The 25,898-nt window shown below is 32.6% G+C and overlaps 1 protein-coding gene across 6 annotated transcripts in view; it reads right to left on the bottom strand.

Moving 5' to 3' along the window:
• Positions 1–3,029: 3,029 nt before the first annotated feature.
• LOC126892198 (protein mono-ADP-ribosyltransferase PARP4) overlaps positions 3,030–25,898 on the bottom strand; it is a 400,117-nt gene continuing 377,248 nt past the window's right edge. For all 6 annotated transcript variants that reach the window (XM_050661687.1, XM_050661691.1, XM_050661688.1 and 3 more), the window contains exon 6: positions 3,030–24,665. In XM_050661687.1, the coding sequence (XP_050517644.1) occupies positions 24,492–24,665 (174 nt within the window). In that variant the 3' untranslated portion in view covers positions 3,030–24,491. The remainder of the gene's footprint in view (positions 24,666–25,898) is intronic.

The following is a 25,898-nucleotide window of genomic DNA, read 5'->3' as shown; positions in this document are numbered from 1 at the left end:
AATAAACATGTTTTATTAACTTATTAGCCACTAATATGTTATAAAAGTTGAAAAATAAAATGAAAAAGGTGTTATAAGCAAATTAGCAAGTACCAAACCATAATAAATGAAGTCAAGTAAAATATCTAAAAAAAATTAAGATATAGTGAGTATAGTCTATATCAGCGGTTCTCAACCTTTTTGGGTGATGTACCACCTACAGTTATTTTTATTATTTTTGGTACCACCTATTTATATTTTTAAATTGTATTATCAATACTTACTAAGTACTACTATTTTAATTTTTTCTGTGTTTTGTGTACCACCGACAATAATGATATGTACCACCAGTGGTACATGTACCACAGATTGAGAACCTTTGGTCTATATTAATAATTTAAATCAGTTATTTCAATACAAAATGTAAATTTGACCTGTTTATATCAAAAATACAAAAAAAATTTAAAACATAAAGTGCCAGATGATGACACCCCAATTCGACTTTAGAGCTGTAAGTTCAGAATGCCACTAAATAACCACTTTAAACACTAACACATATATACTATATAATATTATAGAAAGCTACTATGACGCACTTGGTAAGCTCGCTTACCAAACTTGAAATACCAAATATTTGATAAAAATATGTTATGGGGTGCTGGTAGATCCCCACGTGGCAGGTGCCGGGTTAAGCATTCCCTATACCTAACTGCTTTAATTTGTGCTTAATTGTTAATCGCACCAACAATCTTAACTAAGTAGGTATTTCGATAGCTAAACCATTATTGGTAATTTTAAGGACCAGTCTGGATTAATATGTATTTATTTAAAAAAAAAAAAAATTATAAAATAATAATGAATAAAAATGGTAAACATTTTTATTTTATTTCGTATTACTCCGTAGAGTAACCAGGTGCATCTTTCAGTTGGAGCTTTGCCGGCTGCAGACGGGGGATGTGAATTGCAAAGTGTAGAATTCCTTCCCTCTCGTCTTCACTGCAGCATCCATATGACTTGCAAATTATAGAAGTCTTGGAGGTGTTACCATGAATATGTACCAATAAGTTTTCAATTTAAAAATCTTTTAGTAATTTTTAATATTTTTAAATATTATTAATTTGCTATTAGGATTGAAAACTTGCTTCGTTTTTCAATTGCCAGATGGCGCTAGCCACCTATTATCATCACTTTGGTTGCAATGGGTGGGAAAACCTCTCGATGCAATTTGATTGGGGTATGGAGAACAGTGCCTACGTTTCTTCTGATGAAGCTCCAATAAGAGCAGAAAATCGCGGTTAAAGAAACTGGACTGCACTCCGTATTCTAATTAAAAAGTAAGATTGGTTTGCCTTCGCATTACAACCGAATAAAAATGGTAAACATTTTTAATGTATTTATTTCTGAAAAATTATTTGGGATTGAGTATTTTCACGGCCAACCTAATAAAATTTTACGTATTTTTTGTTGCAATTAATGTTTAGCTTGAATCACCAATAACTCACAAATTAAAGCAGTTAGGTATAGGGAATGCTTAAGAAATAAAAAAGTACTATAAAATATCATTTCACTACAATAAAAAATACAGGGTGTTCCATTTAAGAAAACTCAGAAAATACTCATTCCGAGTTTCGACCAACCCTATATACTAAAATTAAAAATTTAGCTATACTAATGATTCTTAACAATAGTAGAGTATATTAAAAATCATTTGAACGTAAGTAGAGTTTTAGATGTCAAACTACTACAATTCTACAGGGTGTGAATGTTGCTACGAAATAAAAAAAAACGTAATTATCTTTTAAAATACCCTGTATAATATTACAAAACCTTATATTTTAAGAAAGAAGACATCGAAGAGAATCCAAAAATGTAAAAATATACAGGGTGTCCCATTTAAAAAAACGAAGTTATAAGCAACTTCCGGTATAACCGGAAGTTGCAAAGAGATGAAAATATTTTCATTTAATAGATCATCCTTCAAAACCCCTTTATTCCAATTTTCATGATTCTGTTGCCTTTAGTTCTCGAGATATTTCTAATAGGCCAGTTATCTGTCTCACCCTATATACTATACTATATTTAGCACTAGTGCTTTAAAACATTTTTATGGCACTGCAATTCGTATCGACAATTTTGATGTAATGTAAAAAAAATATAAAAATGGAATGTCAGTCAAGTTCAAGTAAAAGTTTTTGTAGATATTGTCCTGTAATTACGTTTGTAGAAAAAATATTGTACGATATGCGTGTTAAAAAGTACATTTTTAAGGCACGCATGTGAAAGTTTGCAGAATGAGCGATAGCGAGTTCTCCAATTCACTGCAATGCCTTAAAAATTTTAAAGTACTAGTGCCTTAAAGTAGCATTTTTAACGCTCGTATGGAGTGCTAAAAATTGCATTTTTAACACGGTTGTAGAAAAAAGTTTTTGTACATATTGTCCTATAATTACGTTTGTAGAAAAAATATTGTATGATATGCGTGTTAAAAAGTACATTTTTAAGGCACTCATGTGAATTGCAGAACTCACTTCGCTCATTCTGCAAACTTTCACATGCGTGCCTTAAACGTGTAGTTTTAACACTTTTATCATAAATAACTATTAAAAAATTTAAACGCAGAATGAAAGACTACATTATTACGTAGGGCTGATAGTCCCTTAGAATAAACAAAAAGTTTCTTTTGAATGATTTGAAATTAAAAATCAGACTTCTCTTTTTTCACCCCTGTGACTTATTAAAATAATCATTATAGAAGTTCTCAGGGACTTACAACCCTCGATAATACTGTAATATTTACACTGTGATATTACACATTCTATTGACCGTCTTGATAGCTACTTTATTAATCTGATAAGAGTGCTTTTACTGCTTTTGTTAATATTCGCAGAACTTCGATGTCTTCCATTACTTCTCACAGCTTGGTTCTAGGTATCGAGTCATACGCCTTTTTAAGATCTTCAAAAGCCCGATGGACAGATCTATTTTTGGCCATTCTTTTTTTCATTCGTTATTCGACGAAATAAATAAAGATAAATAAAAACACAAAGAAGTTAGATATATATAGTTTATTGGTTTCGACTGCACTGCCATATCTGGCTTTACAATTTCAACATGGCACACTGTACATTAATCTGTAAAATAATATATATCTGTACATATAATCTGTTATTTAGCATTTTGATTCATATATCCTCCACATATAAATAACATTCTGGAAGGTGAACATCACACTTCTCACAAAAAAGGCACTTCAGAAATCATTGTCTTCACCAAACAAACTCATCTGGCGCAACACGCTCTTCTACAACGACAAATTTGTACAGTTACATTGATATTTTATACTAAGGTGTGTCTTTTAGCATTTTCTGTAAGTATATTATCGGTTCCATGACCACTCGTAACGCGACAGTGCGTAACGCCAGAATTCGTAACGGTATAATTCGTAACGCTAACATTTAATTTCTTTTAGGTACTAGTACACTTTAGAAGACCAAAAATAAGCATTTTTCAAGATTTTTTTTCTAAGAACCTTTAGGATTGGGATCTCTGAACCAAAAAAATCGTACGGCATTTGAAAAAGAAAGGTTTCTTACGTGACAATTTACCACAGTTAGTGAAAAATTACGCAAAAAAAATTTATGAAAAAATCGCCCGTGTTGCTTCAGTTTTTCATGGTTAAAAAATATTACTTTTTTATTTTTTGGATATATTGTGGTAAATTGTCACGTAAGAAACCTTCCTTTTTCAAATGCCGTACGATTTTTTTGTTTCAGATATCCCCATCCTGAGATTAATTGTCCGCCATCATTTTTCGAGTCCTTGAGTTTTGCGCCCGCTATAATATTAGTGTGAGTGCATAAATGAAAAATGATATATTTTTTGTACTCTCTAAGAGTTACATATATATGTAATAAGCTTTATGTTAATTTTTAATAAAGGTTCTGAAAAAAAATTCTTGAAAAAAATGATTATTTTTGGTCTTCTAAAGTGTACTAGTACCTTTAGCAAATTTAGTATTACTGAATTTATACAAAAATGTATGCATACATTCGTATACTAAAAGTAATGGTACTTTTTTAAGACCACCGTTATTATTTTTGCATATTACTCTTGTTAATATGAAAACTAGAGAATTTTTTTTAAATCTTTTATCTTCATCTATCATTTTAAAGTACCTACTTAGTAAAACTAAGGATGTACAATATTGAAACAAATAAAACAGTTATGTAATAAAATAAAACAATAATAATATATTTGCTATAATATTTAATACAATTTACATAAATAGATTTTATTTATTTTGTGACATAATTTAAAAATAATACATTTCTCCACGAAATCTGAAATACGTTAAAAATGTTTATCCTGAAGCTGGGCCTCGATTTTTTACCCTTCACTTCGTTATCGAACGTGTTCGCTACGTATACTAATCAGATACGAAGCGAATACCTTCGATAATGAAGCGAAGGGTCAAAAATCGAGGCCCTGGTTCGTTAAATTGATAAACGTAATTTCAATTGAAACTGTAATAAAATTTAGTTTCCATGATATCAAAAATAAACAGAATTCCTAATTATATTTTGACGTTACGAATTATTACGTTACGAATTGTGCCGTTACGAACAGTAACGGTTCGCGTTACGAGATGTCTTGTCAAAATATTATCGCGCCAACTTCTGTACTTGCATCTAATATACGCTAGGTATACACAAAATAAAGCAAAAATAGACAACGTTTTTAAGTGAAATTAGGTATAAATACAGCTAGGACCTACCTAGTTAACCTTCATAATTTACGCAGCAACAGAATCACTTGGAGACAAGAAAGTAACGAATACTAACATACCAAAAAAGAGAACCCCATGGTTTACCGAGGAAGTGAAGATGAAATTTGAAGAAAAGAAGAAAGTCTTTTTACAATATATAACAATGGAACGACCGACGAAGCTGGAAACCGGAAGGCGAAGAACGCTGTAAATAACCGGAATAATAATATCGAATACTTTAGTCAGACAAATAAAAACACAGGGTCTAAGAGCTAGTGAACCCTCCGACTAAAGGTCTTCCTGTAAGGCTAGACATTTGTATTGGCGAGGAACCGCAAAGTGGGCGACGCCTGGTGGCGAAATTGAAAAGCATCAACTCAAGGAAAACATTGACTTTGCCATTAACTTGTGTATATATTTGCGGTCAGTTTATGTTGTAATTAACAATAATTTCGACTTAAAAAAACTATTGCAGTGTTCCTCAGTATTCATTCCTATTATATTCTACGTAATGACCTAAATTAACCAATGCCAAATCACACATTTTGTCAATTTAACGTTTGTATTAAACGTAGTATTTTTTAATGTTTAAGCGACTGCAAAATTAAATAAATGAATAAAATGTAGTATATATTCTGTACATAGAATGTACATTGTTATGAAAAATATCCCGAACACTTCCTAATTTCCAGAACACAATAATTATAAAATAAATTCACCTACTTAGTTTCCAAGTTTCCAGTTTTTATTTAATTAAAAATTGTTATCTGTCGGTGTAAAATAAACTGTAGTGCACCTATTAATTAAATTAAAAACAAAATTAGAAATCCTAAGATAGATTAATAATTTTTAGAACGCTGTGTGATTATCGGGGGCCAGATTTTTTTATGAAAAAAAGGTAAAAACAAATCAGTAGTTAGCATCAAATTTTAATGAATGAATGCATACAGATTAAACATAATTTTGAGTCGTCTTTAACTTATAAGATGTCTTAGTTGCAAAACTTAGTGGTTACTTTGGCAAAACACTCCTGTAAATGATTCTAATTTAACGTTTTAGAACTGTGAATTCAAATGACAAAATGAATTGTTTTCCTAGCGTTGTCGTCCATCTTTGAAATTTTGAGCGCCCTCTGTTGGAATTTAATTTTGCGAATAGTGATAATTCATAGCACACCAAGGCTAAAAACCATGACCTGGCAGGCATCAGCCCTCACGTGTATCTACCAGGTGAATCGAAAAGTGCATAGTTTAGGGGGAAAATAAACTTTCTTCTGTAAAGTTTAAATTTAAGTATGTGTTTGAGTAAGTCATTTAGAAGAAATGTGTACAATGACAGGCGATTCTGAACAGCATAAGACCTTGCCAGACGAGGGGAAAGATTAGGGGTTATCCTAAAATTATCTTTTTTGCATCGAACAAAGTTTTTTTTAGGTTTTTTGAATCATTCCAAACAGAAAAGGTCTTTAGTGATTTTTCTCTTAGGTTAATAGTTTTTGTTATATAAGCGATTAAAAATTTTGAAAATTGCGAAATCGGCCATTTTTCGCCCTAAATCGGACATTTAACTAAAAATTTCAATGTTGCCAAGGTAGGTAGATATTCTTTAAACATTGATTGATAAAATCCTGAAGAGTTTTTTGCAATACAATATCGAAAACCCCTTTGTTTTTTAATTGATAATCAAGCGGGCGCGACACTGTAGTACAAATGAGGACGTTTGAGTTTGCATAAATTCATGATCTCGAGAATGGGCAAATTTGAAGAGAAATCTTCAGACAGGTCGATTTTTATTTTTAAATTAGGACTTTTTGGCATATACATAATACTAGTGACGTCATTCATCTGGGCGTGATGACGTAATCGATGGTTTTTTAAATGAGAGTAGGGGTTGTGTGATTGCTCATTTGAAAGGTTATTTAATTCTCTATTCAGTAATATAAACCTTAACATAATTATTTATACAGGGTATACAAACAACTTTTTTCTTCTTTTTGTCTAAATTAATTTAATAAAAAAATTTTTTTGTACACCCTCTATAAATAATTATGTTAATGTCTATATTACTGAATAGAAAATTAAATAACCTTTCAAATGAGCTATCACACAACCCCTACTCTATTTAAAAAATTCATCGATTACGTCATCACGCCCAGACGGATGGGCGTGATGACGTAATCGATGATTTTTTTTTAGGTTTTTTGGACTATTCTGGATAAAAAAGGAATCTTATAATTTTTCTCTAAAGTTGATAGTTTTCGAGGTAAAAGCATTTTAAAATTGAAAAAAACGAAAAATGGCGATTTTTAAGGCTTAATTAATAACTCGGTTAAAAGTTATTACTATGAAAGTCAGAAAGTGACCAAATCAAAGTTTGAAGCCCCCCTACAAGATCCTGAAGAAATTTTTGTCTTTATTTGATTACTAAGCTGATATTTTTAAGTAAAAAATAATGAGCGCCATGCACGTATTAGGCATCCGTCCATAATGAGTGCAAAAGAGATGCCATTCAGGCAGTCCAATGGTGCATCTCACTCGCACTCACATTTACCGCCGCGTCAATACGATCTTACCCCTCATTATTAATAACTAAAAATAACAGCTTAGTAATAAATTAATGACAAATTTCTTCAGGATCATGAAGGGGGGGCTTTAAATTTGATTTAGTCACTTTCTGACTTTCATAATAATAATCTTTATCGCCAACCGTCACTAAAGTCATTCATTATTGTACTCATTAGCCCTCATTTGCGGCAGTAAAACACTTTATTGTACTGAAAGAAGAATTTTACTTTACCTGCCGCGATTAATCGAGATTAAATGTAAGTGGTCGATGGCAGGTATCGATTATTTATTTGAGTAACTTACAATTTATTTACTTTAATTATTTAAAAATATTGTACACAATTTGAGATATTATCAATTAAATTTATGTTAAAAAGTGAAATTATGTAGTACATATTTTGCAATTACATATATTCATATAAAATAAATTAAAACTTTACCGGTTTAGTTATTATTCAATATTGATAACGATAACTATCGATTAAAAATCGAAAGCAACCATCTTGCAAAAGTTATCTGTCATCACTCTCAGGAAATTATTATTGACGTTTGAAATAAAAAAAAGTTCTTAAATTGTAAATTGTAAGTCCATAAGTGTTCAAACCAATATAAAATGCGATAAAATTTTGTATGCACCACGTCAGTAAAGATTCTTTATCGAACTCGTCTGTTATTCGCCTTGCTCGCTGCGCTCGCTCGGCTCATATCAGACTTGTTCGATAAAGAGTAACTTTACAGACTTAAATAACTATTAACCGAGTTATTAAGTCTTAAAAATGGCCATTTTCGCGTTTTTCAAATTTTAAATTGCTTATAACTCGAACACGATCAACTCTAGAGAAAAATTACAAGAGACCTATTCTCTCCAGAATGGTCCGAAAAATCTAAAAAAAATTCCGGGCCGAAAATATTAATTTTTGCAATTTGATTTAAAAAAATGGACCACTTTTCGCGTGGGCGACTTCTTGAACCTTATTCTGGGGTGTCTCACGAATGTGATTATGCAAAAAAATCTCATTTGAATATTTCTTCCAACGAACCCGCCCGTTTCGCCTCGACTATAAAGCTTGCAACAATTTGGACGAATGTGGTAAACACTGACTTGCATATAGGGCTTTTCAACGATTCTCAGTTGTTTCGAGCTTCTGTCATATGTTGTATAATCTGTGTATAATAATATTAATATACGACATATGACAGAAGCTCGAAACAAATGAGAATCGTTGAAAAGCCCTATTATATAAACACAAACAAACACAGACAGATATACCAAAACTAAGAAGACGAATTTTCAGAACAATTTTATTGCAGAACTTAAAAGAAGATTATTAAAAATCGTGGAAATTTACTACAAATAATGTGTTGCTTTTTTGTTTTATTTTCATTTTTACAGTATACACTAGGTATATTTTGAGCAATTTGATGTCATAAGACATTTGAAACATAATTCTGACCCTTATATACTTCTTAATAAAGAGCCAAACTGTTAAAATGTTGGTGGGGTGCTTTAAAAACTAATATTTTTATAAACTATACATTTTAGATAAAACATTTTTTAATAATAAAATTCCACATTACTATCACATAATTTTTTAAAATAACATTGCACAAAAATAAATATATATTTAACTTATCTAGAGGGGCACATTTGATTTATAAAAAAAAGACTGTATGACTCGAACACACTCCCATAAAAGTCAAAACGGCAACAGATGTATGTTCTCAAAAGCTGATAGTGTGTAAAAAATATGTATCAAAATCACCTAAGTAATTTCGGTATAGCAAATGCCATCATCAGAGTTTCGTCTTATGAGTACAGAGCTTCGTCTTACCTATAAGAGGGAGCTCTGATGATGGCATTTGCTATGCCGAAAGTACTTAGCTGATTTTAATAAATACTTTTTAGATACTATCAGTTTTTGAAAACATACATCTGTTGCCGTTTTGACATTTGATTTAGCCAACTATCCCCATGGACAGTAGCGATTAGAGATAGAGAGAGGTAGCTATTCTTTCATAGTTTTTGCTAGGTACGTAAGCTGAATGTGTACGTGGTTCTGAATGTGTACGTGGTTATAAGAGTATGCTTGATAATGAAGATACATGCAAAGAATATAGACGTAAAGTATATATTCGTTGATACATGTTCCAAAAACCATCACTTTTTTATACTGAATGAAAAAGTGACCGAGTTGAAAATAAACGAGACAAGCAGTATTCTCAGGATATGTTAATGTCTAATAGCACACATATGACAGATCTAGAAATAGTAAATGACCTGTTTAATTTCTTAATATAAACAACATTGTGGCAGTGTACACTTCTTTGTTATTTCTTTAAATGTCAGCGTTACAGTGTTGCCATATCTATATTTTGTAATAGTTCTCGTGAAATAAACAAAAAGCACTGTATACAAGAAAATCATTATTGTAAACTCAATGCAAAAAGGTGCGCGAAAACAATAGCTACCCCCTTCTACATATTATAGCACAGGCCATCGAGTGCCTTACAGGTTTCTTTTTATTTAATATCGATTTTAAGTTTGGCATGATAACGTGACAATGATATACATAATGATAAAAGACACAGTAAGGGTTTAAAACATTGCTTTGGGAAATAGTTGGGCAAAAGGATACTAAAGTATACATTGTCATGTGCATTAATAAATTTTAAATGAAAAATTAAAATTTAAAATTTAACAGCAGTATTTTTGGTATTTTGTTCTTAGTTTTTTGTATTGACTATATTGTTACGACTTAAAAAAACTTGTTTGCTGTTTCTTTTTTGAATATTCACAGTATTTGATTTTTTTAAATTCATTTTGAAATTTTTTAAAGGAAAAATAAAAAATAATCTTAAATACAAATAATAACTTTTTGTTTAGTCCATTTTTTGGACAATATTGTTCCTCTGTACTACAAAATTATGAAGTTTTTCATTTAACTCGGTCAGTACCCACGCCGAAAGTGTGTCGGCACGAGGGTTTCATCGATTTTACCGATGACGCACGAGTGTCGGCGGTGGTATTGCCTTACTAAATGAACCGTTACAGAATGGGCACCTCAGTTGAGGCATTGATTAAGAACTACCTAAACAGTTTTGGGTAGTTTTTAATCAATAGTTGAGGTCTGTTTACGGTATGGACATCGAACAAGTTAAAATACTTACATTTCAGAAAAATAAATAGCCATTTACAACACATAATAGTAAACATAATAGTACGTATAATAGTACACATAATAGTACGTACACAATTTAGAACACATAATAGTACGTACTTAGTTTTTTTAAATATTTATTTATATTAATACTGCTGAGCAATTTTTAACTACTAATTCTTCATCTTGTTCAGTAATAAATATATTATATTATGTTTATTGCACTCTATAATTTTTTTTAATTAACTTAAAAAAAGCTATTTATTTAAAACTTATTGTGTGACTTTTTTGGTATCTATATAAGGTTCCATAATATATTTTTGGTTCTATAATAAATGCACTCTTTAAATGACAACAAAAAACTTATTTTATTAAACATCTTATAAATTCAAAATGGTGTGGCTGTCCCAAAATTAACGGCGACCATGATTTTGTACTAAGAAAGTATCTCGAAACATAAAATTCACAAAGATTTCTCTTTGTTAACGTTTTTTTCACAGTAACTATAGTAGTATGAACCTATAGTAGTATGAACCAAAAAATAAAAAACAAGTTCTTTAAAGAAATGACTGCATTGCAGCATTTTAGATTTTTTGCACTTTTTGGCAGTTTGACAAACGAAAAAAAGTAGAAAAAATTAAAATTATAGCGCTATTTTAGTTCATGCACAGATACAATTCAGTGACAAATTGGTCAAAAGTCAAATAGTTTTTGAACAATCGTGGTCGCCGTATGTAAAAAGTGATTTTGAGAAAAACGTATTTAAAGGTTATCTTATCGAAAAATAACTTAAAGGATTATACCAACGTCTTAAAAACTATTTGATGGATCCTTTTAAACATTTACCCACTCACACATGTAATAGGTACTCACACATTTGAGTACCTATTGCATAAACTAAAATAATGCTATAATTTTAATTTTTTCTGCCTTGTTTGGTTGTCAAACTGCCAAAAATTTTTGCGAATTTTTTTTCTTTATACTGCCGTTATTTAGTTATTTCTTTATAGACCTTGTTTTTTTTTTGTTCACACTACAGTTACTAGTATACCTACTTTTGTGAATGTTATGTTTCAGATAATTCTTTAGTACAAAATCATGGTCGCCATCAATTTTGGGACAGTTTCAAGAAATCCACTATTTTGAATTTATAATATGTTGAACCTTATATACCATAAACTTTATACAAAAAAGATTTTTTCGAACTTGTTACATAAACACCTAGGACAAATAATCCCGGACAAAAAAATCCTCACAAATTATTTCTGGACAAAAAATACCCACAAAAAGTTCCGGGCAAATAATCCACACAAATATTTTTGGACAAAATATCCCCACAAAAAATTCCGGACAAAAAGTCCCCAAGAAATATTTGCTGTCGAATAGTTCTCAAAATTTTTCCTGTGACGTAAATGTTTTTCAGTGCTTGAGAGTACCGCAATCGGCATTAAAACCGCTTTTCGCACGAAAATAATGATAAGCAATTAATACGAATAGGCAATGTTTTGAACAGTTATTCAAAACAGAGTAAGACAAAGATTTAAGCAAATAATTACATGATTCTCACAGGCTTACCTCATGCTCCATATTTTCCACGATTTTTGAAAAAACTCATACTCTTTTGTCATGTAAAATTTAAAAAAGTTTTCGGCATGAATCGGTACTGGGGAAAACCAGTTGGAATAGGAAATTGGAATTCGCAATTTGGTAATTGAAATTACAATTCATGCTAAGGCTACGGCTCCACGGGCGAGAAATTGACGCTAGCAGTAGCGGTAAAATTACGGCAGCAGCACAGCTGTAAAATCTTGGCTCCACGAGAACGACAATTTACAACATGCATAGCGCCGTATCTTGGTTTGTAGTGGCTTCATGCAGGGTCGGCGATAACGGGCCTGCGATGGATGCACTACAGGCGGGCGCTCCTATTTGAGGGGCTCCAAAATGAGCTTTTTTCTGTATACATGTTAAACAAAATATTGTACTAATTAAAAAAAACCGAAGGGCGTCTATGCTAATTTTGCAGACGGGACTTCATATCACCCATTTTTATAGGTCCACTGACACCTTCTACGGTCTTTCGCTTCAAGGAGTTACTTAACATTTGACGATTGAGCACATCTTCGTTTAATTCACAATGATTGTGGTCATCCATAATAATTTCCGTCACTATGTTGTCCCCTTGGGTTTTTAAAATTGCTTTACATTTTTCTTTCGTCTGCGCACAACAAATTCAACGCTTGTCATCATGCCGTCATTTTTTAAAGATTTGTGAAAACGATATTTGAAGTCATTCAACACAATCAATTGTTATCCTTTTTCACTAAGAACAACTTTCACAGAATTCATTTTGGCAATCAACTCGAACCGTAACGTATACAGATAGATCGAGCTCTATAGTGTTACCCTTCCTTATTAACTTATCTATTTTTAGCATATAGGCAAAACGTTCGGACAGGTCGAATTTTAAAATAATCATAGTATATTATAGCATCAATGTTTCGAACTTTACGCGAATTCTCTTCAGGTGGCAGGCATACATTTGATTTTTTTAAATGGGAAAGTACATAATGTGACACCTCATTTAAAAGCTTTTGAAATACTGATTACAAAAATGTATAATACTTTAATCCTTTTTGAAAGCGTAGGTGCAAAATTTCGATCGAATTCTTTTTAAATGCATTCATTTTTTTTTAATGAATCCAATCCTGAGAAGACTAATAAGTATTTTTGAAAAAATTAAACGCAGAATTAAATATTACAGTATTATCGAGGGTCAAAAGCCCCTGAGAACTTCTATATTGTTTATTTAAATAAGTCACAGGGGTAAAAAAAAGAGAAAATATAGTCTGATTTTTAATTTCAAATATATCATTCAAATGAAACTTATTGTTTATTCTAAGGACTTTTCAGCCCTCCGTATTAATGTTATCTTTCATTCTGTGTTTAAATTTTTCAAAAATACATATTGGTTTTCTCAGGATTTGAAAAAAATTAATGCGTTTAAAAAGACTTCGATCGAAATTTTGCGCCTACGGTCTCAAATAGGATTAAAGTATTATCCATTTTTGTAATCAGTATTTCAAAAGCTATTAAATGAGGTGTCACATGATGTACTTTCCCATTTAAAAAAATCAAAGTTATGCCTGTCACCTGAAAAGGGATCGCGTAAAGTTCGAAACATTGATGCTATAATATACTATGATTATTTTAAAAATCGACCTATCCCAGCGTTTTGCTTATGTGCTCAAAATAAATAAGTTAATAAGGGGGGTAACACTTATTCCAACGCACTGTTTGTATTACATTTTATATTTGATTATCATAAATGCATAACCAATAAAATACTTACGAATTAAAAGCTATTAAAAGGTAATTAGAAGGATTACGATGCCCGGGATTCATTCGACCATCTAAATATTTTGACCCTTCTTAATTTAGATATACTTATGGGACTCAATTTACCTCCGCCCCTGTAAATTACTGTAAAAATAGGTCTGGACCTATCCATCTGCGACATGACCTTGACGACGCGTTTTTACCGATCTTGAGCGACAGTTTACAGCATCGTGGAACCGCCCAGTATTATCGCTGTTGGTTTCATTTATCACTCTTCATTTTACTGCTACTGCTAGCGTCAATACTTCGCTCGTGGAGCCGTAGCCTTAATCTTAATTTCTAATCATTATTTTCGTGCCGTAAAGCGGTTTTATGGTGATTGCTTTAATCTCATGCGCTGAGGCTGAAAAACATTTGCGTTGATTGCGTTCACGGGAAAACTTTTGAGAACTATTATGGCAGCAAATATTTCTTGGGGATTTTTTGGTCAGAATTTTTTGTGGGGATATTTTGTCCGGGATTATTTGTCCAGGGGTTGTTTGTTCGTACACCCATGATATAGGTCTCTTAAATTATTAAATGTCAACAATAAACTCTAGTTGTCCTTTTTGCCTTTTGTACCTTGAGTGGTAAGCGCAGAATGAGTTCTTAAGCACATTTCAACTTTAATATAGATCTTAAGCACTAAGACATGGAGGGAAGTAACCACATTCCACATATACTTTACTGGATCACAGCCAAGAATTCACATGGAAATTATAAACATTGCATCAAGCAAAACAATATACAATTAACTTGTCAACCATCTTAAGAAACAATCTTTCCAGAATAGCCTAAATTTTATAAGTAACAAACTCTAGCTCTACATAACGTTTAAGGGTCCCTACATCCAAGTAACAACTGTCAAAAATGATGCGATAACTTGACAGGCTGATCTGTGTCTGAAGTGACAAAAAACTTTTGATCAGAGTAAACGCAGACTGAACATCTTTTGGCTCTTTTGTTACGTTATTTGTTAATTTCCTCGTTGGATATCTTACAAAAAAGTTTACCGCCTTTCATGATTAATCATTTTATCTTGGAAGTTCCCTGCCACTTCTTTTCGTTGCGCGCTGGATTTATCGGGTCACACATCCCCGACCATTTGGAAGATATAAGAGCGAATAAAATAACACTGGTCAACAAATTTTTTTTTTTTTAGTCTGTTATTCAGTAAATATTTTCTGTTTATATACATCTAAAATTAAGCAGAAACTCAATAAATAATAATAAAGTTTGCTTTTGTACCTTTAGATAATGAAAAATAAATATACGGTGTTTTGGCAGATTTTTTGAGGATCCGTTGTATTTAAGATGCCAGAAAGGGATGAGGGGGGACTGTGGGTGTGAAGCGAGATGTGGCACACTAACATGGTAGTGTACGCGTGAGCACTGCAGTGGAGTAACGTATTTTATCTGTGGCAAGGCCTAGAAATGTCTTCCAAAAAGTGTAAGAATGACGTGGACTGTTTTTGCTATATTTGTGGCGAATTCATTAAAGTGGAAGCCAAAAAATTTTGTTTGACAACTCTACAAGAAGCTTAAAACAGCTCTTCATTCTGGCTCAGTCCTTGTTTACACAAAATAAATACCAAAATTGTTCATGTTTTAAAGTTTTATTTGTATTGTTTTTTTTTATTTATGGGTTTTATATCTGCCGTCTTTTATAATTAAAATTAATAAAAATATACAATTAAAAATTTGTTTACTTATAAAAATAATTTATAATTTAAATTAAAAAACACGAGTGTTTTCATAAAATTTGAAATTTCGTTCTGGTAAGTACTAAAGCAAACTTAGATAAAAATATTTTTTCTTTCTTTAGTTAGGCAAGTAATATATAATTAAAATCAGAGGTACCGAACTCAAACTTAAAGTTCACGTTGACAAGTGTAATTTTTTTTATTTAGTTTAATGCCTCGACAACTAATGGCCATTGGCATGGTACAGTGATTTTTCCAATCAGGTACCTAGTGTAATGTGTAGTGTGTGTGTTGAGTAAGTGTCTTGTTACTTAGCAAAGTCGATTTCATCGTCTTTGCAAAGAGACGCTAATTGTATCCGAACGTCTGCGGTCCTTCTGGTGAGTACCGATCACACCAGTGTAATTGAGTACCTATATCCAGTTTTCATAAGAAAAATTTCATCACTACATAACAGAACGTCATATTTTTTGGAAACTCTGATTTTACAAGTTAATGAAGATAAATTGGTCCCACGTTGGGCGCCAAATGTGTATCGTTTAACCACGTTATTTAGGACTAACGTTAGCATTAGCTCTGTCATAGGAGAAGCTATAAGGTACATGTTTTATTAGGACAGTTTATTTATTCTGAATGATTTTAGTGTTGGAAAAGTTTCATTTTGTTACTTCAGACGAGTCAGCCTGTCATTTAGAAATAATTATACCGAAAATTAAAATGGATCTCCGATGTAGGGAAGTTAGGATCAGTTCGTGCATTATAATGTATTGGAAATTAACAATCGTAGTAAATAAAAAACAGATCTTTGTGAACATTAAAAGCAGTCCTATATCACACGATTCTCTTTGAGATCGATAACGACGGTATCATCCGTCATATTTCCATTGACGGTATCATCCGTCATGTTTCCATTGTTAAACAGGTATAACAAAACCTTCATCAGTATTGTTCATGTCATATTAACTATATCACTCTTAATAATACTCCAGTTCTCACATTTTTACGTATGTTTTAACAGTTGCTGATGTAATTTTATGCTACACTCACCGACACAAATAACCGTCCACCTTGTATTTCTTTCAATTTGTAGAAATTGACAATCTTGGACCACATTATATGAAAGATACGGTGAAAACTACGTTTGAGGAAAAGAAAACAATAAAATAATTGAAAAAAAAATATTTCTTTTCCTCATAGTGCCGGTCCGGAATAAAAATGACGTAACTGCAAAAAGCCAAATTTCTCAGGAGAGCAAAAAAACGATTTTTAAATATTTCAAATAGGGATTAAATAAGGAGTAATCTTCCAGGAGCATCGGTATGGCGTTTATTGTTACAATGATGGCTTTTAGTTTCATCCCCATTGGTTCGAATTTCATTATGTCAATTTAATCCCCCCATTTTCAACCCCATCTACAGTTGCGTCATTCTTGATCTGAAAATTTTTCTGTACAAAAAAACTACTTTTAAATATTTATTATGCCGTTTATTCTCACAGCGATGGCTCTGATTTACATCCCTATCATCATCATCATCGTCACTGGCTCGACAACCTTTCTGGGTCTTGGCCTGTTCCAGGATTCTTCTCCATTCTGATCTGTTTCATGCTTTTTTCTCCAGTTTTTTATCTTTAAGGTTAATATATCATTTTCTATTTGTTCTAAATATCTCAGCTTTGGTCTTCCCCTTGTTCTTTTTCCTACTGGCATCTGTTTGAATATTTTGTTTGGTATTTCGCCTTCTTCCATTCTTTCTTCATGTCCCATCCAACGCAGCCGTCCTATTTTAATTAATGTGATGATATCCGGATCCTGGTATATTTTGTATAGTTCAAAGTTGTACCTTCTTCGCCAAATACCGTTTTCTTTTGTGCCCTTATATATGTGTCGCAAGATTTTTCTTTCAAAGGTGGCTAGCAATGTTTCCTCTCTTTTAGTGAGTGTCCAGGTTTCTGAGCCGTATGTGAGTACCGGTCCTATTAAGGTTTTGTATATTTGGCATTGTGTTTTTCTTGTTACGTTATCTGATCTTGGTTGCCGAATTAAGCCATGGTAACTTTTATTGGCAATAAATATTCGCCTCTTCTAGGCGATGAAGCGACTTCTGTCTACAGAAGCCACTTTGGTACCTGCCAACTATTTTTTCAGCGTGTGGTCTAAGTCTTTCATAAATGACGTTGGACATTATTTTGTATGCTGCATTCAGCAGCGTGATTCCACGGTAGTTTCCACATTCTAACTGATTTGCTTTTTTATGTAATGGTACAATAATACCGCTATTGCACTCCGCTGGTAGCTGTTTATTTGACCATATCTTTGTTATCAACTCATGTATTGTTTTCTGTAGTGCGTCTCCTCCTTCCTTCAGTAATTCCGATGCTACTTGATCCGATCCCGGTGATTTATTGTTCTTTAATTTGTCTACTGCTGTTCTAATCTAGGCTATTGTTGGTGGACTCTTTTCTCTGTTGTCTGCTTGGTCTAATGGTATATCAGGGTTCGTCTCACTCCCATCTCCTTCAAGTTTTTCCGCAAAATGTTCTGTCCATCTTCTTAGTATCTCTTGCTGTTCTGTCAATATATTACCTTCCTTATCTCTACACATCGTTGTTCTCGGTTTGAAGTCTTTTCTGCTTTTGTTCAGTTTCTGATAAAATTTTCTTGTCTCTGTTGATCTACTTAGTTCTTGCAGTTCTTTGTTCATATATTCTCTCTTTTTTCTTCGGTGAGTTTTTTTTCCTCTTTGCGTAGCTGTTTATATTCTTCCTCTGCTTGTCGGGTTCTGTGCCCCTGTTGCATCAGTAAATATGCTCTGTTTTTTCTGTCTGTTATAATCTGACATTCTTCGTCAAACCAGTCATTCTTGTTCTTCTTTCTTTACTTTCTATGCCTAATACTTCTTTAGCTGTTTCTTTTATGATTTCCCTGCACTCTTCCCACTCCTTGTCTTCAATGAAGAGTAATCGTCCAGGAGCATCGGTATGGCGTTTATTGTTACAATGATGGCTTTTAGTTTCATCCCCATTGGTCCGAATTTCATTATGTCAATTTAATCCCCCCATTTTCAACCCCATCTACAGTTGCGTCATTCTTGATCTGAAAATTTTTCTGTACAAAAAAACTACTTTTAAATATTTATTATGCCGTTTCTTCTCACAGCGATGGCTCTTATTTTCATCCCTATTGTTCCAAATTTCATTATCGTAATTTAGTCTCCCCATTTTCAACCCTATTTACAGTTGCGTCATTCTTCATCTGAAACAAGGTCTAAAATCGTGCGTATTTCAAAAACGACGCAACTACCCTGTGGTGGCTTAGCACATAGTTACAGTTCTGTCGCTTTTGTATCATCTGTATACAGTATTTTAGAAGTTAATTACGCAATAAACAGGAATTGACAAAATTTACAGTTACCTCATTCTTATTTCGGACCGGTACGGCAATAGGTAGTTTCTACCGTATCTCTCATAAAATGTGGTCCAAGGTTGACAATTTCTGCAAACTGAAAGAAATACAAGGTAGGCGGTTAATTTTGCCGGTGAGTGTATTTTTGTATTGTCATGAAAAATAAATCTATACTATCTTTTCAACGTTTTTTCTATCTGCACCAATGATTAGAGCGTATTTTGAAATTCACTGAGATGGAGCAACACAACCAGTCAGATGATTATATACAAATTTACAATAAGAGATTCATAAATGATCTTAAATGTATGAGAGGTGGTTACTGAAAGCAAATAAAACTAACACCATAGCTAATTAACGTGTGGACCAGTGGTTCCCAATCATTCTTAGATCGTGGACCCCTTTTGACAAAAAATTAGTTGGCGACTACTTGGTATTGTTTAACTGAGAAAAATAGTTTTACTTGTGCCATATATGAGTCAGTTACAGAATTTCGGTTACAACCCACACTTTGGGAACCACTGGTGTAGACAAGTAACAAAAAGCCTCATTACATATCATGACAACTATTGCATGTCTACAAATACTTTGAAGAATCAAATACTTCAGATGAATAATCCATCCAACATTCCAGCTGTTACTTCTAAAGAACTCCTCTCATAATTTAAAAACCATTTACGGCTTTACAAAAATATTATTTTCAATAATTTTAGATACAAAAAATTGTATAGAAAGTATCATTCAATATACAGTAGTACGACTTAAACAATCTCACCTTCTGCATTAGTTGCTCCATCAAAAATAGTAGACCAATACTCCTATGCATAAAGTTTTTCATGAACAATACCACAAATACAAATTCTTTATCCTAACCATTACATCAATTTGAAAATAAAAACTGTTTTATTTATGTCTTGTAGTCTGTCATTTTGGTTGTGAACCGTGATAATTTGTCACTGCAGTTTCACCGATTACGTCAATTGTATTTTTTTTCTTTACTTATCTAATTGATTATCTAATTTAAAAATTTGACTATATTTTCATTTTTGTCCAACGTTTTAACATTGTGGGGTTCAATGCTTAGTAGGAGCATATTAAATATCTGTACCATTTGGTCAGACGGTGCTAACTGCATATTTGGTCATTTTGTGTTGATTGTGCAAAAATAATTAAAACAACATTCGTTTTCGTTTAGTCAGAGCCTGCTGAATGCACGACGGATATAATTTGATTGGAAGCATTGGTTGTTCAATGATAAATGCACATTTTTTTGTTTATGCGTGATCAGATTATCAAGTATTGTTATCACACAATGATTGTGGTCAAATAGTGTTAAGTGTTAGTACAAGTCACTTTTGCATAAGTCATAAATTAGTATTTTTGTGGAATTAAGTTGTATTAATTCATTATTAAGTGCATTCAATAATATGAAACACATATTTTGTAGTAGAGACCTCAGCCTAAATCTTAGAAAACGAGTAATAAAGTGTTATGCATTTTCTATTCTTGTGTATGTTGTGGAGACATGGACTCTTATTAAAAAATGTCTCAATAGATTGGAACCATTTGAAATGTGGACATATCGAAGAATGTTGAGAATCTCCTGGGCAGACAGAATAACCAATGAACAGTACTAAGAAAAATACAGCACAACAGGGAGATACTGGATTCCACCAAAATAAGAAAACCACAATATTTAGATCATATAACACGTGGTGACAGTTATGAATTCTTAAAATTAATAATGCAGGGAAACATTCAAGGAAGGCGCAGCATAGGTAGAAGAAATATATCTTGGTTTGTATGCAGCTCAACTGAAATATTTCGGGCTGTAGTGTCAAAAGTTAGAATAGCAGTGATGATTACCAACCTTCATTGCAGATGAAGACATAGTAAAGACATAAAGATGACATAAAGAAGAAGAGGAAGAAGAAATTCCACAAAAACGTCAAATAATTCCAGAATAGGAAGATAATAAGTGATATTTTTAACAATAATCATTTGGTCAAAACATGATAACTTGCAATTTTTTCAAATTTCTTTTTTATTTTTAAACTCTTGTTCTGCTTTTTCGAGTCCGTAAAATAAATTGTAACATATCCCATAGATTCATATATCTATTTATTCTGAAAATTGCTAATTCATAGGTAAAACCTTAAACACAAACTCCCATAAACGGTTTTTTGTCTCTCCTATAAAGTAGTAAAAATGGGCATAACATCATCTGATCAAATGGTACAGATATGTAAAAGAATTACGCAGAATGATAAATTGATTACAAACCCGTTGGCTACCAATGATTCTGCGTTGTGAAACTATAATATGGTGATCACCAGTGATACATATATTATGTATCACCGGTGATCAACTTTCTTGGTTTCTTAAGTCTATGAAAATTTATGCCGGCATAAAAGCGACTGAAGCTGCTGTATCACCGGTGATTCACATGGGAGCCAACTTGTTTAAATGTTATACATAGCTTATCGATATAGGTGAACTGTTTACCCCCCTAAGCAGAGCAAATACCGACTATTTTTTTTGCATTTCCAATGCATCAAACATTTTGTATTCGATTCTATATATTTTTGAAAATTCAAATGTATTTTTTTTATTTTTTCAAGTAGGCCTGTAATTGTTATTAATAAATAACTTATAAAAACAATTTCACCGAATCGCTTGTCATCGAACTAAACACTTTTTCTCTCTTGGTAATTTTTGGAAAAATGCTTCCCGCTTTGAGTAATTTGCATTTTTTTTTGTTGAAAAAATGTCTTAGTTATTTTTGGAATATTTTTCTAAAAAAAACTACTTAAATGAATTGGAATTCTTCAAAAATAGAATATTTTGATAACGATAGATGGTTTCTATCTCACTGAAAACATAGACCCAGATATTTTAAATATGCCTTTCGAGTAGTCTACCGCTAAGTGTGTATAACGGTTGCGGCGAAACAAGCGCGCGGCGCGTAGAAATCTTTGCTTAAATTTAAAACATGAGTTGAGTAAAAAAGGTTTAGTGCATTAGAAATACAAAGAAAAATTAGTGGGTATATTCCGTTTCTAAGCGTCTTTTTAGCATCCCTTAGCGTCCCTTAGCTTACAACACCGCTCAAGATGAAAATTAACGGTTTTGACATATACATACCGTTGGAAAGGTCTGCTCATTGCGCATCTAACCATTTGTCACATGATTTAGATTTCAGTCAATCAGATGCCGAATTATGAGTATAGAAGAATTATGAGGGTTTCCTGGGTAGATAGAGTTACGAACAATGAAGTACTGAGAAGAATAGGTAAAGAGAAGGAAGTTGAACTGACAATTAAAGAAAGAAAACTACAGTACCTCGGACATGTGATGCGGGGCGAGAAGTATGGCATCCTGCGACTCATAATGCAGGGAAAGATAGATGGCAGAAGAAGCATCGGCAGAAGACGAATTTCATGGCTGAAGAACCTGAGAGAATGGTTTGGATGCAGCTCAAAACAACTATTTAGAGCTACTGCCTCAAAAATTAAAATAGCTATGATGATTGCCAACCTCCGTAGCGGAGATGGCACCTGAAGAAGAAGAAGATGCCGTAATTCAAAAAGTAGTGACACCGCGCAAGTCGTCAACACCTGTATCATGGTCAACACCGCACAAGTCGCTCTGTGATTATAAATATGTTTGTACGTGAGTTTTACTGCTGAAAAGTCTAGACAGTATCCAAGAAGTTTTTATAGAAGATTAAGAGGTAAGCTATATAATAAAGTAATGTTTATTAATTTACGCGTATTAATATAGAAAGAAATGATAATAATAGTTATTTATGATATAAGTGTTAAAAGTACACGTTTAAGGCACGCATGTGAAAGTTTGCAGTTTGCAATTCACACGAGTGCCTTAAAAATGTACTTTTTAACACGCATATCATACAATATTTTTTCTACAAACGTAATTACAGGACAATATCTACAAAAACTTTTACTTGAACTTGACTGACATTCCATTTTTATATTTTTTTGACATTACATCAAAATTGTCTATACGGTCAATACGAACTGCAGTGCCTTAAAATTTTTTTAAAGCACTAGTGCCTTAAAGTAGCATTTTTAACGCTCGTATGGAGTGCTACAAATTGCATTTTTAACACGGTTGTAGAAAAAATAACTTAAGCGGTGTTTACTAACGGTATTTTTTTAACTTAGGCCGTGTTTCAAAAAGTAGTTTTTTTCGTCTTCTGTAAAGTTGGTAAAAATGACTTATGCGGTGTTGTAAGCTAAGGGACGATATGGTTCAAAGAAATATTACTTTCAAACTAGATGATGTTAACTAACTTTTCCAAAGCGGTATAGGTCACGTGAATAAAGACAATTACTGAAAGAAATGTATGGAGGAGCATGTTATCAATTTTATTTTATTTCATCTTTATTTTATTTATTCCGTTTATTTTGAAACAATTATAACGAAGACAATAATCTCCGGATTATTGAGATCCATTCAGTCAAATTATCAAAAAAAAAGTAATTATAAAAAAGTTAATTAATATCATGGTGATAGTTTATTAATAGCTTAACGGTGTCTAGTCGGACAAACTTTGATGTACGGGAACAGGGGAAGTTTTAATTGTGGAACAGTTTAAAAATTTGGAACGTCAGATTACGAAAACGTTCCAAGTATTTTGTCGGACAGAACTTCCAATTGATTTGTTACCCTTTCATTAAACTCTCATGCAAAAATCAGAATGTTATTTACCACCAGCATAATTCCTGTCATTTGACATATTCTACCTGTTGGACTATTAATAAACTTTTTTTTTGGTCGCTGGATCCAGGCCTAATACAGTTATGACGAAAAAAGGCTTACTTTTTGCTAACTTGACTGGTCCATGCAGTGATGAACGCGCTAATAACCGGCAAAATAACGTAAAAAATGTAAAACGTAATATATTAAGTTGTGAGATAAAAAGAAATGAAACTAGTGGAGGTGGGAAATTTAACGATAAAAACCTATAAATTTACATTCTATTTATTGTTTCCCATCTTTAGAAGTATCAGAGGAGTATGTCAACAAAAGCTGCCACTGTCACAGTGGCAGTTGCCAAACTCGTCCGATACGTCTAAAGGTGGGAACAATAAATATAATATAAATTTATAGGGTTTGTCGCTATATTTCCCACCTTCACTAGGTTAATTTCTTTTTATCTCACAACTTAATATGTTTTCCATCTTTTGCGTTATTCTGCCGGTTATTAGCACGGTCATCACTATATAGGGTGGACTGCATAGTGCAGATTAGTCTGCGTAATGTTTTTACAAATTGTAGCTAGATAACTGACTCGGTGAAAATATGTCACGGTTCCAAAATCACAGACTCCAAAATCACAACCCATCTCTAGTAATGTTTGATCGCAACCGAGTAGGAGTACCGGCCTAGAAGGCAACAATAAGTAATATCAATTTCAAGAAGCAACATTTAAACTTTCTTAGAGCAATATTCCTACAAAAATTTAATTAGTTAAGAAGTCTTATTCACAATTACTATATAGTCACTGTACAAAAATCATCCGATTCGGTGTCTTCTTGCACTATTTTGTTCTTCTTCATCACATATTTGATCGGGAGCCGACCACCTTCTTTTCCTGGCGGCCAGGCTGTCCGGCGAGAGGGGTTGTGGGGGGTAGTTCGAAGGAAGGTGCAAGTTCATTGGCTGAGTTTGTACTGTTTGTACGGCAACCTACAGACAACAAAAACATATAAATACCAGATTATAATCGAGATCATATTGCTATTAATATGAACCTACATTGGTTCAAACAGTTTATAATATTGTCGATACAAGGTGTTGCTCAGAGGCGTGCGGTCCATGGAAGCGGGGGAAGCGCCGCTTCCCTATTTATTCGTCGATATAAGAAAATATATTATTAATGAATATTTAATAATAAAAATTTTTCCCTAATCCAAATAATCTACATATTACCTAGCCAATAGACATTGAAAAATATTAAAAATTAATCGCGTACGAACGAACTCAATATGCACACAATTCAACTATTTGGTCCACTCCTGGCAGAAGCGCATCTCAAAATCGCCGCTTGTCATGCAGTTGTCCCTTTTAAAATTGGTCAGGGTTCAATGACCGCAGCCACTAGTCGCGCGAATTTTGGTATGCCATGGAAGCGCTCGTCGTATCGCCTTCCCGAAAGTGAGATGCTCCGACTGTTACTGCTGCTAAGGGGTGCTTAGGTATTACATACATTCGCTTAAAGAATATTTCGATTTAAATTTTTTGCAGAGATATTTCCTTTTACTGATCTTTTATTTGACATTTTACAGAAATCAAATGGTATTGCATTTTGTATAAGACAAATTGATGACTTTATTAATACGATAATTAAAAAAACGAGAGCAGTTTAAAAATATTTGGGATAAAACTGAACATATGGGGTTTGAACATGAAAGAAAAATAATGAAGATTGATAATTTCGGAGACAGAGAGACAGAGAAAACATAGGAAACAAAGAGACCTTCTGATAATATTCTACAACAAATGAATTCTAGCTTTCAAAATTTTAACGATTTAAAATTTGTAGAATTATATATAATCTTAATATTTCTAATTATAATTCATCAAAATTTCCCACAGAGGAATTTATGTCATTACGATTAAATAATGAAAATTTTTTGATATCCCATCTTTGCATTCTCAGTTAAGTATCATTTATGAACCAACTGACATGAATGATAAAGAAATACCCAGAAATCTGGGATTTCTTTATAACTACTGGTTTAAACAAGTCGCTGTGTGAAGTGGTCAAGTTGTGTGAATTAGTACTACTAACTATCCCAGCCACAAGTGCATCAGTTGAACGAAGTTTTGCAGTATTAAGATGCATTAAAAGTTTCAAATTAAGAGGTTAAAAGAAATTCAACAAGCGAAGACAGACTTTGAAAGTTAGCCCTATTATCC

Source organism: Diabrotica virgifera, chromosome 9 (assembly GCF_917563875.1).
Source record: "Diabrotica virgifera virgifera chromosome 9, PGI_DIABVI_V3a".
Taxonomy (NCBI): Eukaryota; Metazoa; Arthropoda; class Insecta; order Coleoptera; family Chrysomelidae; genus Diabrotica; species Diabrotica virgifera.
The sequence above is the reverse complement of the archived record's forward strand: the minus strand, read 5'-3'. Positions and strand labels throughout refer to the sequence as shown.